The sequence below is a fragment of the Sapajus apella genome, unplaced genomic scaffold, assembly GCF_009761245.1.
Source record: "Sapajus apella isolate SASKATOON/1434 unplaced genomic scaffold, GSC_monkey_1.0 scaffold148, whole genome shotgun sequence".
In the NCBI taxonomy this organism is placed as follows: Eukaryota; Metazoa; Chordata; class Mammalia; order Primates; family Cebidae; genus Sapajus; species Sapajus apella.
Genome location: NW_022437088.1, coordinates 2622369 through 2635865, shown reverse-complemented (window position 1 = coordinate 2635865; position 13497 = coordinate 2622369). Strand labels below are relative to the sequence as shown.

General features: G+C 44.7%; 1 protein-coding gene across 1 annotated transcript; it reads left to right on the top strand.

Moving 5' to 3' along the window:
• Nucleotides 1-6734: 6734 nt before the first annotated feature.
• Nucleotides 6735-13221, top strand: SMCP (sperm mitochondria associated cysteine rich protein). Its single transcript, XM_032264949.1, has 2 exons — nt 6735-6862; nt 12581-13221. The coding sequence occupies exon 2, from the start codon at nt 12601-12603 to the stop codon at nt 12949-12951; it is 351 nt and encodes a 116-aa protein (XP_032120840.1). The 5' UTR covers nt 6735-6862; nt 12581-12600; the 3' UTR covers nt 12952-13221.
• The last annotated feature ends 276 nt before the right edge of the window (nt 13222-13497 follow it).

Here is a 13497-nt window from a genome sequence, read left to right as displayed (position 1 = left end):
GAAGCCTGCAGCTTTAATTTTGGTTCCAGTTCACCTGGTGGGACACACAGGACATGCTGCTGGTCGCCTCGCTACTCTATTTCAGGCTTTTTACAGACCACAAGAAGCTAATGCAAATTCGGAAATTATTCACAGATTGCTCAGAATATTGAGGACCCGAGATGGCCCTGTACTTGTGCTGATCTTGGTGGCAACTGGCCCCAAAGGTAAAGAGCTTACTAGATGGACCAGGGGGTGGCTCGAGAATATATCCCCAGCTTTGGGACAGCAATCAGAGCAGGCAAAGAGAGCAGCCAGGAGGCTTGTCTGAAAGCGTAGCAGCACAGAATCACCTCTGTTTTTCCTTAGATTATTCAATGACAGCTCTATAAAATAGCAAATTTTTCTAGTCAAGTCAGTTTTCGTACAATATTGAAAATGTGACAATTGCTCATATTGAACACAAAGGTGCCTCAGCAGAGACACACTCTCTGATTTTATATCTTTACCCTGAAGAGTTGGCTCCCGGGGAAAGCACGTGTTCCTCAGGTCTAAGGCCCATAGGAAGGATCTGCAATAGATGTGGGAGGCAAGGCAGCACTTCTGGAAGCATCTGAGATGAACTGTGGTCACTTCAGTGGGCAAAAACCAAGCAGATGTAGGGACAACCAGACCATACGTGGAACGACTGAGTCTGGCAAAGAGACAACATGCACCCCTTTGTAGGATTTCACTAAAACCTGACCAAGAGAAAGCTCAACTTCAGAGCCGTTCTGCTTTCACTGCCAGAGGTAGCTACAACTTTGCCAGTCTTTCTCTTGCCAATTCAGTTCCTGGAACTCTGTGATGGAGACACTGTGCAGAAGGGTATCATTCTATTTCCTGACTTGGGTGGTAGTTACGCAGCTGTTTTACTTTGTTTAAGTGCATTGGCTGAAATGCATTGGGCTGTATTCTCAATGCATGTATGTTACAGTTCAACAAAACCACATTAAAATAATGCACACAAATGAACAAATGTAAAAATATCCAGGACAATTCTTAAAAATAAAAGTCATGTGTAGGAGCTAGTTCTACTTGCTTTATACTATGTTATAAAGCTATTATAGTTAGACAGTTGGTTCGGGACCATGAATATACAGACAGATCAATAGAGCATGATAACAAGTTCAGAGCTGGGATAAAATGTACAGAAGAAGTTAGTACACGATAAGCATACCTTCAGATCTGTGAAAAAAGATAATCAATAAATGATGTTGCTACAACTGGGAAGCCATGAATGAACAAAAAAAACCCCTCTCATTTTATACTAGGATGAATTCTTAAAGGGTTAAAACATTAAAAGTTAACTCTGGAGAAAAATCTGGGGGTATTCTTCTAGGCGATCAGTTTTATAATACAACAAACAAGAACTATAAAATAAAATGTTTTAAAATGTGTTTACATAATTAACGTTTTCTATATGGCTGAAATATAACAAAGTCAAAGGTCAAAAAACACACAGGAAGAAATTTAGTTTCTCATAGCACAAAAATAAGTTAATTTCTCCCAATATCGTATAAACGCTACAAATCAATAGTAAAATAGTCAAGAATACAGTTAAGTATTAGGTAAGTTATATCAGCAGGCAGTTCCCAGAAAATGAATGTTGTGGCTCACGAAATGCAATAAAATATAGTTGAGCTTACTTATTAAGTGAAACTCAAAACTACTTTAAGATCCCATTTTGAACCTACCAGCTGGGCCAAGAACAATTAATTTAAAAACACATTATTTTGATGAGTTTGTGGGGAAAAAACACAGTCTCATACATTGCAGGGAGTGAAATAAATCAGTGAAACTCAGATGGAAGAAACTGGAAATATTAATCAAATTACAAAAGTATTAGTCTCTGAGTCAGCAATTGCACTTAAATCAATACAGTCTATCTCCTGAGGAATGCTGTATAAATAATGTGTTCACTGCAGCACTGTTTGCACGTGCCAAAACTGGGAGCTTCTATATATGCATAGGTCATTATCCAGACTGGGAAACAAAGGGAGAAACTTTTAAGGTACTGAAATGGAATGAGCTCTAACAGATGCTATTGTGAAAAAAGCAATGAGCAAAACGATGTGGAGTTACTCTTATTTTGTTAAAAAAAGAAAAAATACACGTTTGTGTGGTGTATTTCAGAAATTGATCCCTGAAAGGATATTTCAGAAATTGATCCCTGTTAATTGAAATAATTGGAGTCGCAAGGTGGGCGGGATTTCACTGTGTATCCTTTGTAACTTCTGATTTTAGGCCCAAGTTAATGTGTGATAATGATCACTATTAAGAATATCAAAGGAGAAGGGCCAGGTGCTGTGCACGCCTGTAATCCCAGCACTTTGGGAGGCTGAAACAGGAGGATCTCTTGGGCTCAGGAGTTCAAGATCAGCCTGGGCAACATGGCAAAACCCCATCTCTACAAAAATTAGCCAGGTGTAGTGGCACACACCTGAAGTACCCAGCTATTTGGGAGACTGAGGTGGAAGGATCACTTGAGTTCAGGAGGTCGAGGCTGCAGTGAGGCAAGATCACACCACTGCACTCCAGCCTGGGCAACAGGGTGAGACTCTGTCTCAAAAAAAAAAAAAAAAAAGAGTAAAAAAATAAATCACATTAAAAGAGACCTACAGGAAGCAGAGCCTCAAATGCTGGAACCCAGGAAGACAGCACCATAAGGACTCGCTTCATTACTTGAGCGAAGTACATCATTACATCAGCAAATTCATGCAAACTGGCCTCAACTTTTCTCACCATCAATTAACACAGCCCATGCAGCAAAGAAAGATGGTCATTGTCTTCCCCACTTTTGATAATAGAGGCAGAGAACCATAAAGATGTATGAGTGGGGCTGCCGCAGGACACCTTCTGCTAGTTTGAATGATGCATTGAAAACAGCCTTAAAAAATGAGTTCCCCAATTTGGACAAGCAAGTTGGGATTATAGGCAGACAAACGTTGATTTAAAAAAAGACGAACAATCACCATTCATGCATTCAACTAATATTTTTGAGTATTTACTATGTATTAGGAACTATTCTGACTGAGAGCTTGAGATATATCAGTAAACAACATTTGCCTTCTTGGCCGTGACATTCTAATGAAAGAAGACAACACATAAAACTATAACAAATAAAAATCAGTTCATTTGAGTGCTATGAGATACTGGTCTCTATGTTATACATAGATTATACATGAAAAGTACTACCAAAGGAAAACAAAACAGGACTGCATAAAGGTGACTGGAGTGAGGGCAAGTGTGGAAGATTGTCATTTTCATTAGAAAGATCAGTGTGTACCTTATTGAGAAATTAATATTTAAGCAAATACTTGAAATACAAACAAAAGACCCTTAGTGGCGTGCGTGTGCATTTGTATGCATGTGCACATGTGTAGCAGACCTTGCCTGCTACAGGAACAGCAAGGAGGTGCGTGTGGCTGCAGCAGAGCAAGTGACAGGAAGAGCAGTAGGAGATGAGGTCCAAGGTGTGTGTGGATGTGGGGGTCAATGATGCAGGGCCTTGTGGGCTATTGTGAAGGCTTCAATTTACCCAGCAATGCATGGAGAGCCACTTCAGGTTTTTGGACAGGAGAATTACATGATATGATTTATGTTTTAAGGAAGTCCACTCCAACTGCCCTCCTGAAAATAGACAACAGCAGACCAAGAATAGAGCAGAGAGATCAGTTAAAAGCTGACCAGAAAGTCAGCAAGAGATCATGGTGTCTCAGAGCAGGCTGACCACAAAGACAGATGGATTCACTTTGCAGTTAACAGAATTTACTGATATTAACCGAGTGTGAGTTATACAAAACAGAAGCCCAGGAGGACTCAAAAGTCTTGTGCTTGGGCGAATGGAGGAGTAGAGTTAGTATCTTCTGAGCTGAGATGTATAGGAGTAGAGGATGTTTTCAGGAAAATATCAATAGTTCAGTTGTGAGCAAGTTAAATATGAGATGTCTATTAGATATTGTGTAAGAATATTAAATAAGCAGTTGGATGTGAAAGTCTGAAGTTCTGGTGAGATGTCTGAGCTGTTATTAATAGACATCATCATCATTAACATATAGCTGGCCTTCATAGTCAGGAGACTGAACACTCCAATCAAGAAAATAAGTGTAGGTGGAGGAGAAAAAAAACAAGGACTCCACCAAGAAGTAGTCAGGCCGAAGAATAGGAACACAAAGACTTCCAAGTTAATGTACTGGTAAAATTATTCTTCTGTGTATTTATTCACTAAATGAGGATTTAGCACCTAGGATGTTCCATATAGGGCATTGGAGCTAGAAATTAAATGGTGAACAGAAAATATACCTATCCTCACCTCCTAGATAGCCTTCATTAGCTTAATTTTAATAAACCACTATGCATCATGGTTAAAAATTCAAGTAGTTTGTGTGTATGTGATTCTTCTAGGAAAATGTTTATGTATACTGAAATATGCTAATATATACATTTATCTTATTTTGTATATATCTTTATGTATACATTCTTTTTTTGTAAGAAAAGGGATATACTAACACACTGTTTACTGGGTTGCTTCTTTCTTTGACTACATAGGAGACTTTTTCATAGCATCATCTACAAGTGGACTCTATGCTTTTATAGCTATATACCATCCTATTACATGATTGTAAAATGAAATCTCCTTAACAATATGAAAATATCTGTTTCTCAACATATTCATTAACAATGTGACCAAAATTTCATATTTGTTGCCAGGCTGTCATGGAAAAGCCAGTGTCTCATGGATCTTCTGGTTTGCAGTTTTTTATTTATGAATAAGCATTTCTTCATAGGTTTGCTAATCATTTCCACCTCTCTTTCTTTCTCTCCTCTCTCTCCCTCTCTGTACTCTTCCTAGAAATAACTTAATTCTTATAGATTAAGGCTTTGGTCCCAACTAAATGTTAGACACTTTGGGAGATGTGAATGAGATCAGACATTTGACTGAGAATAGATTTTGGAGATAACTATGAGCATGAAGACTGAAGAAGTCAAGTGAAAGAGAAATACTTGAATAAGCTATTATAGAATGAAAAGCACAATTCACATACCTCCCAGGAGTGCTAACCTTTAGCCAAGGTGGTTCTGTCCTGGACTTCACACTCTAAAGAGTTCTTCTTGCCTGTAATCCCAGCACTTTGGGAGGGCATGGCGGGCAGATCATGAGGTCAAGAGATCGAGACCATCCTGGCCAACATCATGAAACCCATCTCTACTAAAAATACAAAAAATATTAGCTGGGTGTGGTGGCGTGCACCTGTAGTCCCAGCTACTCGGGAGGCTGAGGCAGGAGAGTTGCTTGAACCCAGGAGGTGGAGGTTGCAGTGAGCTGAGATCATGCCACTGCACACCAGCCTGGCGACAGAGTGAGATTCTGTCTCAAAAAAAAAAAAAAAAAAAAAAAAGAGTTATCTGGCTCTCCTCCAGCCATGACCCACCCCCATAAGGATAATTTGATAGGTCCAGTGTACAGGCCCAGAGCTGCTGTCTTCCTTACTCCAGCTATCTAGGACCCAAGAAATCTCTGTCCAAATCGCCCTGAGATTACCTCTATGTGTCCATCCTCCTGAAGACTCTAACAGCCAACACTGTGCTCACTTCTAGGTCTCAGTGACCAAGAGAGTGGCAGTTTGAGAGATCCGTGTATGAAAAGAACACATATGGGCTTGGATTTTTACAGTCCAGCACACCCGAGATTCCTCATGGCACACGATGAAGTTGGGGAGTAGGAAGAGAAATAGGGATGAACCACAGGGGTCAGAAGCCTCTGTTTGTGCTCTTGCCTGGTGTCCTACAAATGTTTATGGCGGCCTGCTTTCCAGGAGAAGAGAAGTTCCTAGTCACTGTCCTCAAAGAGGCCATGCGAGAGTAAGAAAGGGAAAGAGCAAACATAATGAAATGCTTCTCTCTTCTATTTTAACCAATTCACTATTGAATTGATTCAGTTTCAGAATCTTTTATGTGCCAAGTGAGCCGCAGGACACTGTGAATGAAATAGGGTCCTTGCCCCTAAGGGGTCCCAGTTTCTCCCCTGTTTAAAACCTTTCAGTGGTTCCCATTGTCCTCAGGATAAAGTCCAAACTCTTTTTCTTAAGGCATAGAGGGTCCTCACCAACACAGCCTTACCTACCTATGTGACTGAATCTCCCCCTTCTCCTTACTCCCCAGTCTGCTCCCTCCACGCTGAGCTTTTCCACCAAATAGTCTATACTTTCATTTTTCTGGAGCTGAAAATGTCCTCCCAGGCACACCCCCATGTCCCACTTCCTATTTCCAATTGCCAAGTCTCAGCTTAAATGTCCCTCCCTCCAAGAAGCATGTCTGACTCCCAAACCTGACCCCTGTGCTTATCCTGTGATCATCATTATCACACGGTGTTGAAGTTGCCTATTGACTTGCCTCCTTAATTGAATTAGATCTTTGAGAATGGAAACTACATCCCATTTAGCTACATTTCGCTTTTTAGGCCAGAGCCTGGTAGAGAGGAGACACTCGATACGGATTTGTGCTTTAGGCTTGTGTTTTAGGTAATTGCGTGCCTATGGGTTAGCTAGGGAGCTTTCTTTGTATCTTTCAGGAAAGAAACCAAGAAGTGTCAGACTTTCCAGCAGGCAGGGGGCGCTGGTGAGTGAGCTAGGCATTGAGTCCTGTGGAGAGGATTATGATGTCATAGAGGCTTAAAATCTTGTCATTAGCAGGAAAGGTAAGCCATTTCCTTCAGAAGACTTTGGTTTCTGATAGTCATGGACTCACTAGGCTGCTGAGGAAGATCAATAATATCTACTGGATCCAGTCATGAAAAGTCAAGGATGGAAATGGTGAATTGAGAAGTTCGTGGCCAGACCAGGTAACACAGAGAAACATTATCTTTTGAGTCCTCTCTCAATGGCTTGTTCATGTGTTCATTCATTCATTACATATTCACTAACTGAGGCCCATGCAATGTCATGCCATGTGTTGGATGAGAGGATTCATCCTATCTTTCAGGAAAAGACTCCTGCTTCCATTTAAGAGGAAGGCACTGGAGCCTCTGGGGGTGGGAATAGTGAGGATGTCTATGCTCATGGAACTAACAGACCACAGAAGTCAGACAATTAAGGAAATAATTACCACTATAAAAACGTAGTGAGAAGCACAGGGGATCCAAGGAAGCCCGTCAGGGAGACGGAGGCTATGGGTTAAGGCAGTTTTCCTCAGGTATTGATGTGTAAGCAGAGACCTCAGGTTTGAACAATATTCAGTGAGCATATGGGAACAGAGACCCAGGAAGGACAGTTTAAGTTGGGAAAGAGCACGTTCAAAGACCTGGAAAGAGGTGGGAGAATTCAGCCAGTGTCTGCTCTGAGCCAGCCTGGTGCTTCAGAAAACAGTGGCTGGACATGAGGCTGGGCCAGTGGGCAGATGTCAGAGAGAGGGCGCCTTGCCAGGGCCCTCCTGGATCTGGGTTGGACTCTGTATTAATCCTCACTGAATAGAGCAATAAGAAGAGCTGGGAAAATGGCCCTGGCCCTGGGCCATGGGCGTTTGGTGTGATCAGGCAGATTTCCAGAGGCAGGCTGTGCAAAGCTGGATTGGGAAAGAAGGGAAACGAACCTTGGAGAGAATATTTACTTATTTATTTATTTATATTTATTTATTTTCTGAGACGGAGTCTTACTCTGTCACCCAGGCTGGAGTGCAGTGGTGCATTCTTGGCTCACTGCAACCTCCGCATCCTGGATTCAAGCAATTCTCCTGCCTCAGCCTCCCAAGTAGCTGATATTACAGATGCTCGCCACCACAACCGGCTAATTTTTGTATTTTTAGTAGAGATGGGGTTTCACCATGTTAGCCAGGCTCGTCTTGAACTCCTGACCTCAAGTGATCCACCTGTCTTGGCTCCCCAAAGTGCTGGGACTACAGGTGTGAGCCACAGTGCCCGGCAAAAGAGAGAATCTTAAGAAGAAACTCTTGCAGGAGGCAGAGTGGTCCAGGAGGCACGTTTATTGGACAGGAGCCGGGGTTCTGAAAGTGGAGGATATAGATGGTGTTCACCAGGCAAAGGAAGACAGTGGAGACAGCACTGGCTCAGAGGAGTGGGACCTGCATCCATGGGGGTGGGGTTGCAGAAGGACTTGCTGTTGTCTTCCCTATGCTACGGTGAACAAGACCGGTTTCTAACCTGCTCTCCTTCTCTGAGATGACACAACCTCCACATTCAGGACCTATTCCCAGGATCTGACTATGAGGCACATGCTTGGAGCGGGGATGTTGGAGTGACTGGTGAGGCAAGACCCTGGACCCAGGTTCCAGATGCCCTCTGATGCCTGTGCACCTCTGGTCACTGGAATGAGAATTGCTTCTGTAGAAAAAGCTTAGCCTGGACTTGTAAGAATGGATCCTAACAAACTGATGATGAGACTCTGCACTTTGGTCAATGCAGGGCACTGACTTTCAGAGTAGAGAAAGGGAAACCAGTGAAAGAAGACAGAAAGATAGAGACAGGATGAAGGACCAGAGAATGACAGAGAGGCAGGGAGAATAAACAGTAAAGAAGGCAAAACCAAACACAGATAGAAACAACAGAAAATAAAAACAGAAGGGGCTCGCTCCTCCTTCATCCCTCTCCAAACCTAGTCTTAGGTCTGACCCCCAGTGGAGAAAATTCAAACAAGAAGACGGGGACAGGTGCTGTGCTTCCTGTGTACGTCAGAACACCCAAACTCACCCCTGTAGTTGCAGGGGCACCCAAGTGTGTGTGCGTGTATGCCTGTGGACACACACACACTTCCTGTCAAACAGCTTTGAACACTGCAAAGGTGGTAGAGAACACGGCCCTGTACTCTCTCACCTCTTTCCTATTTTTATGCTGGTGTGTCTCTGTCCTATTTCCGGTTTTGGTGTGCCTCTCCATTGCTCACCTCTTTCCTTCCTGTTCCCTCCGGGGCAAGTCAAGGCATTGCACAGCCTGTATCTGCCACCTCAGCTTCTTTGCAGCTTTTCTGATCTGGAAGGAGCAATGGGGTGACTTGTCCTCATCCCACTCTTTAGGAGTCTTGCTCCAGTGTTTTCCTCTTAAATGGAAGCAGGAGCCTTTTTTTGAAAGATAGGATGAATCCTGGAACAACTGGCAGGGATAGAGTCATGACTGAACTAAAGCCAACACCCTAACCCAAGTCACTCTCCCTTTTTTAGGTGGGAACCGCCCTTGGCCCAGTTCAGGCTGCAGCCATATAGCCAGGGACTCAGGAGATGAAGGGTTTGGACCAGGTGGCAGGGCCTTAAGAGATAACTCTTCCTTCCTAATCACCCTAATGCTCTAGTTCAGGAGATTCAAACATAGGGGTCATTATAGGAGGTGCCACTGTGCTTCCCTCCTTCTCAAAGAAACTCTCGGGGTTTCTCTGTGGGAAGGAGGTCCTTGGCATGTGCCTGACTCAATGGTTCAGAAAGTGGAAGTGAAGAGAGGCCGGGCTGGGGCTGAGTCCAACGTGTGAGTCCGAAAGTTACTGTTTCTAGTGGGTGGAGGTGTTGGCCACACCTGTATCAATGGGACCCAGTTTGTGCACTATGAACTGGATTTGGGGGAATCCCCAAATAAAAAAGGGTTGAGCCTAAGAGCATGTCACCCATCATTCAGGACAGCCACAGCCCTGGATCTTCTATAAAGTCACTGGGGTGATTCAGATGGCAAAGTAGGTCATCTGACAGGCACCCTTTTGCAACCACCTTTCTGGCAACTTCTGCACACCTTCAGGAGAGGATCATACAGATGTTTGTCCTACTGGGGTGGATTAGTCCATTTCAGTAATGCTATAAGTATACTACCCAAGACTGGATAATTTATAAAGGAAAGAAGTTTAATCAACTCACAGTTCCACACATCTGAGGAGGCCTCAGGAAACTTACAATTATGGTAGAAGGCAAAAAGGAAGGACCTTCTTCACATGGTAGGCGAGAGAAGTGAGAGCAGAGAAATGTCAGACACTTAAAAAAGCATCAGAACTTGTGAGAACTCACTATCATGGGGAAACTGCCCCAATGATCCAATCACCTCCTTCCCTCAACATGTGGGGATTACAGGTCCCTCCCTCCACACATGAGGATTAGAATCCAAGATGAGATTTGAGTAGTCACACAGAGCCAAAGCATATCATGAGGTGACCCCTGAAACACTGTCTTATTTTATTTTATTATTTTTTGAGTCAGAGTTTCTCTCTTGTTGCCCAGGCTGGAGTGCAATGGCACGATCTCAGCTCACTGCAACCTCCACCTCCAGGGTTCTAGTGATTCTCCTGCCTCAGCCTTCTGAGTAGCTGGGATTACAGGTGCCTGCCACCATGCCCAGCTAATTTTTGTATTTTTAACAGAGACAGGGTTTCACCATGTTGGCCAAGCTGATCTTGAACTCCTGACCTCAGGTAATCTGCCCACCTCAGCCTCCCAAAGTGCTGGGATTACAGGCGTGGGCCGCCACGCCTGGCCCTCCCTCAGAAAGACTTTAGTGGGAGGAGAGATTTGTGGCTACTGTCCCCAGGAGTCCCTCTATCTACAGGACACAAAAAAGAGGATGAGACAAGAGATGTGGCTTTCTAAACACCAGGGAGAGTGTTTGGAGCAGGGCTGGAGGGAAGCAACCCGACAGCAGGTCAGGATCTGATGGAGGGCAAGTAGGGAGCCTCCAGCAGAATAGAGAGGGCCGGGACAGAGGCTGGCCCCGGCTAGGAACTATTCATACTGGCGCTAATGTGAAGACTCATGAGAAAGACCAAATAATCTCAATTTGATTCAGCTAAACAACCATCATCACAAACCTCAAGTTCTCTTCTCTGTGTACCTATGATTATGCATGGACACATGCCTGCATGCACTCAACATGCATGCACACATACACACATTCACAGGAATATGGGCATGTGTGTGCTTAGTGGAAAGCCCACAGCAGTAACTGGTTCAGTTTAAAAACTAGTTTGGGGCTCAGTACAGTGGCTCACACCTGTAATCCCAGCACCTTGGGAGGCCGAGATGGGTGGATGATCTGAGGTCACGAGTTTGAGACCAGCCGGGCTAACGTGGAGAAACCCCTCTCTACTAAAAATACAAAAATTAGCTGGGTGTGGTGGAGGGAATCTGTAATCCTAGCTACTCAGAAGGCTGAGGCAGGAGAATTGCTTGAACCCAGGAGGCAGAGGTTGCAGTGAGCCGAGATTATGTCATTGGACTCCAGCCAGGGCAACAAGAGAAAAAAATAAAAAACTAGTTTGGGCAGGAGGCTTTTCTCACAATCCCAAGGATGCCAGATGCCGGAAGATGGTTGCAATTTCACCTCAGCAGTTGTCACTCCAAATCTCACACCCATCTTCCCCCACCAGTGACGGGGCTCTGACAGGCCTGTCACCTCCCCCACTTGGGTTTGTGGCTTTGCGAGCTGAGTCCCCAGAAGGGGTACAGGCTCATTTCCCTCCTTCCACATCTCCCTGAGGAGGCTAGATAACAATGCTGCTCACTTGTCTGCTGTTTCCTGGCCACTTCTAGACCCTCTATTCTGCTCTGGGGCCACAACAGTGGCGTTCATCCTCTCATCATGTGCCATAGGAGGGACAGGGCAGAAACCATATAAGGGTTTCCCTAGGGACTGCATACTGGGGCTGAGGCCTAGGGACCTTCCTGGGAGAACTTGGATTCCTGGGTGGAGGAAGGTAGATAGAAGTAAAACAAGAGTTTTGTTTGGATTTTCCCTATACCCAGAAGAATCTGGAAATTATAAAACTGCTGAACGGTTGAGTTTGAGGATGCATACGAGGTCCAGTTCCCCCTCTCTCCTCCCCACTACTGCCTCTTTATAGAGTTACAAAGAGAAGTGAAGACAGCTGCCCAAGCCCTGAGGCTTGGGAGTTGCAGAACCAGGCCTGGAACTCAAGGCCTGCCATGCCAAGAGCACTGTCCTTCCCGTTTCATCTCGCTGTAACCACCACAGCAGCAGCTGACCTCTCATGTGCTCCTGCATTGGACAAGATGATGCACTCAGGAAGGGTGTGGCAGTAGGTCACTCTAAGGGCAAGAGTTCCATTGCACCCTGGTCCCTGGGTGCCACATTAGAGACCAGAACAAGCACATGCTCTGGAGTGGGATGGAGCTTGGCTTGAATCCACTGTAAAGCAACTGAGGTGATCTCTGAACTTCAGTGGTCTTCACATGTAAAGTGGACTAAAAATGTCGACCTCAGGCTGGTAGCAGTCATAACACGAGTTGATGTTTGTGAAGTGCCTGACGCTTGACTCAGGATCTGGAGACTGAGGGTCACACTGTTTTCTCATTAGCTAAGCGACCTTAGGCACATTTCTTACATATTCTGGTCTTTTGATTATTTATCTGGCAAATGACAACCTAGCAAGGAACAAACAGACTGGCACATGCAAAGGTAGAAGTATGGGTTTGGCTGGCTCCTCTCGGGGTCCAGCTCGCTTTCCCAACCCTGGTCTGAGTCATTCTCCTGAAGACGGATGTGTTTGGGTATCAAGAGAGGGGGGGAAAAAAGCAGGCACCCAGATTTCCTTCTGATGAGACTATTCTTTTCTTTTTCTAGTACCTCCAAGTCTCCAGAAGATGTGTGACCAACCAAAACCCAGTCAATGCTGCCCCCCAAAAGGCAATCAGTGCTGCCCGCCAACAACCAATCAGTGCTGCCCCCCAAAAGGCAATCAGTGCTGCCCACCAACAACCAACCAGTGCTGCCAGCCAAAAGGCAATCAAAGCTGCCCGCCAAAACACACTCACTGCTGCCAGCCAAAACCCCCATGCTGCATCCGGGCCAAGTGCTGTGATTTGGAGACCACGCCTGAATGCTCACCTGTTAATAAGGAGGCTGAGCCCAACTCACCCCAAACTCAGGACAAGGGCTTCCAAACCCAGCAGCAACCCCATAGTCCACAATACGAGTCCAGACGAAGGAAATGAGAGCAGAAGTCACACAAATAGATTGTTCCTGAGGTCATGCCTATCACTCTGTAGGTGGGGGATTACTGAGAGTCAGGCTAGACCTATGTTAAGAGAAGCAGTTTTCACAGTAACTACCATTTCCACACAATGAGAGACTCCTATTTCCCTTCATAGCTCCCTCCCTAGGGAGGCCTCCATCTGGAAATGGGAGGTTGAAGAGGCTGGAATCATTTTTCCTAGTGATCCTGACATTTAGACAGCACAGAAATAAAAGAGCAATAAAAAGAACATTGTCTCGCTTTGTTCCTTTACTTACCTATGAAGTCATCTCAACAGCCTGGCCTAGAGCCCAAGAGAATATTCTGGGCATGTCCTGAAGGTCCAAGGAGCAAGAGCTAGCATCCTGCAGAACAAAGCCTTTGCTGAGCCACAGCTTAGTTGACTGACTCATCCTGGTTTTAAAATGAAAGTCCTGCATTCCAGGAACCCCTTCAGTCCTAATTTTAAAAAAGAAAAAAAATGATGACTGGTCAACCAAAGTGCAAGAATTGTAATTTCCCTGGG

Bases quoted from the DNA above. Each gene is read 5' to 3' on its own strand.
- SMCP (XM_032264949.1), top strand. From the start codon at position 12,601: ATGTGTGACCAACCAAAACCCAGTCAATGCTGCCCCCCAAAAGGCAAT.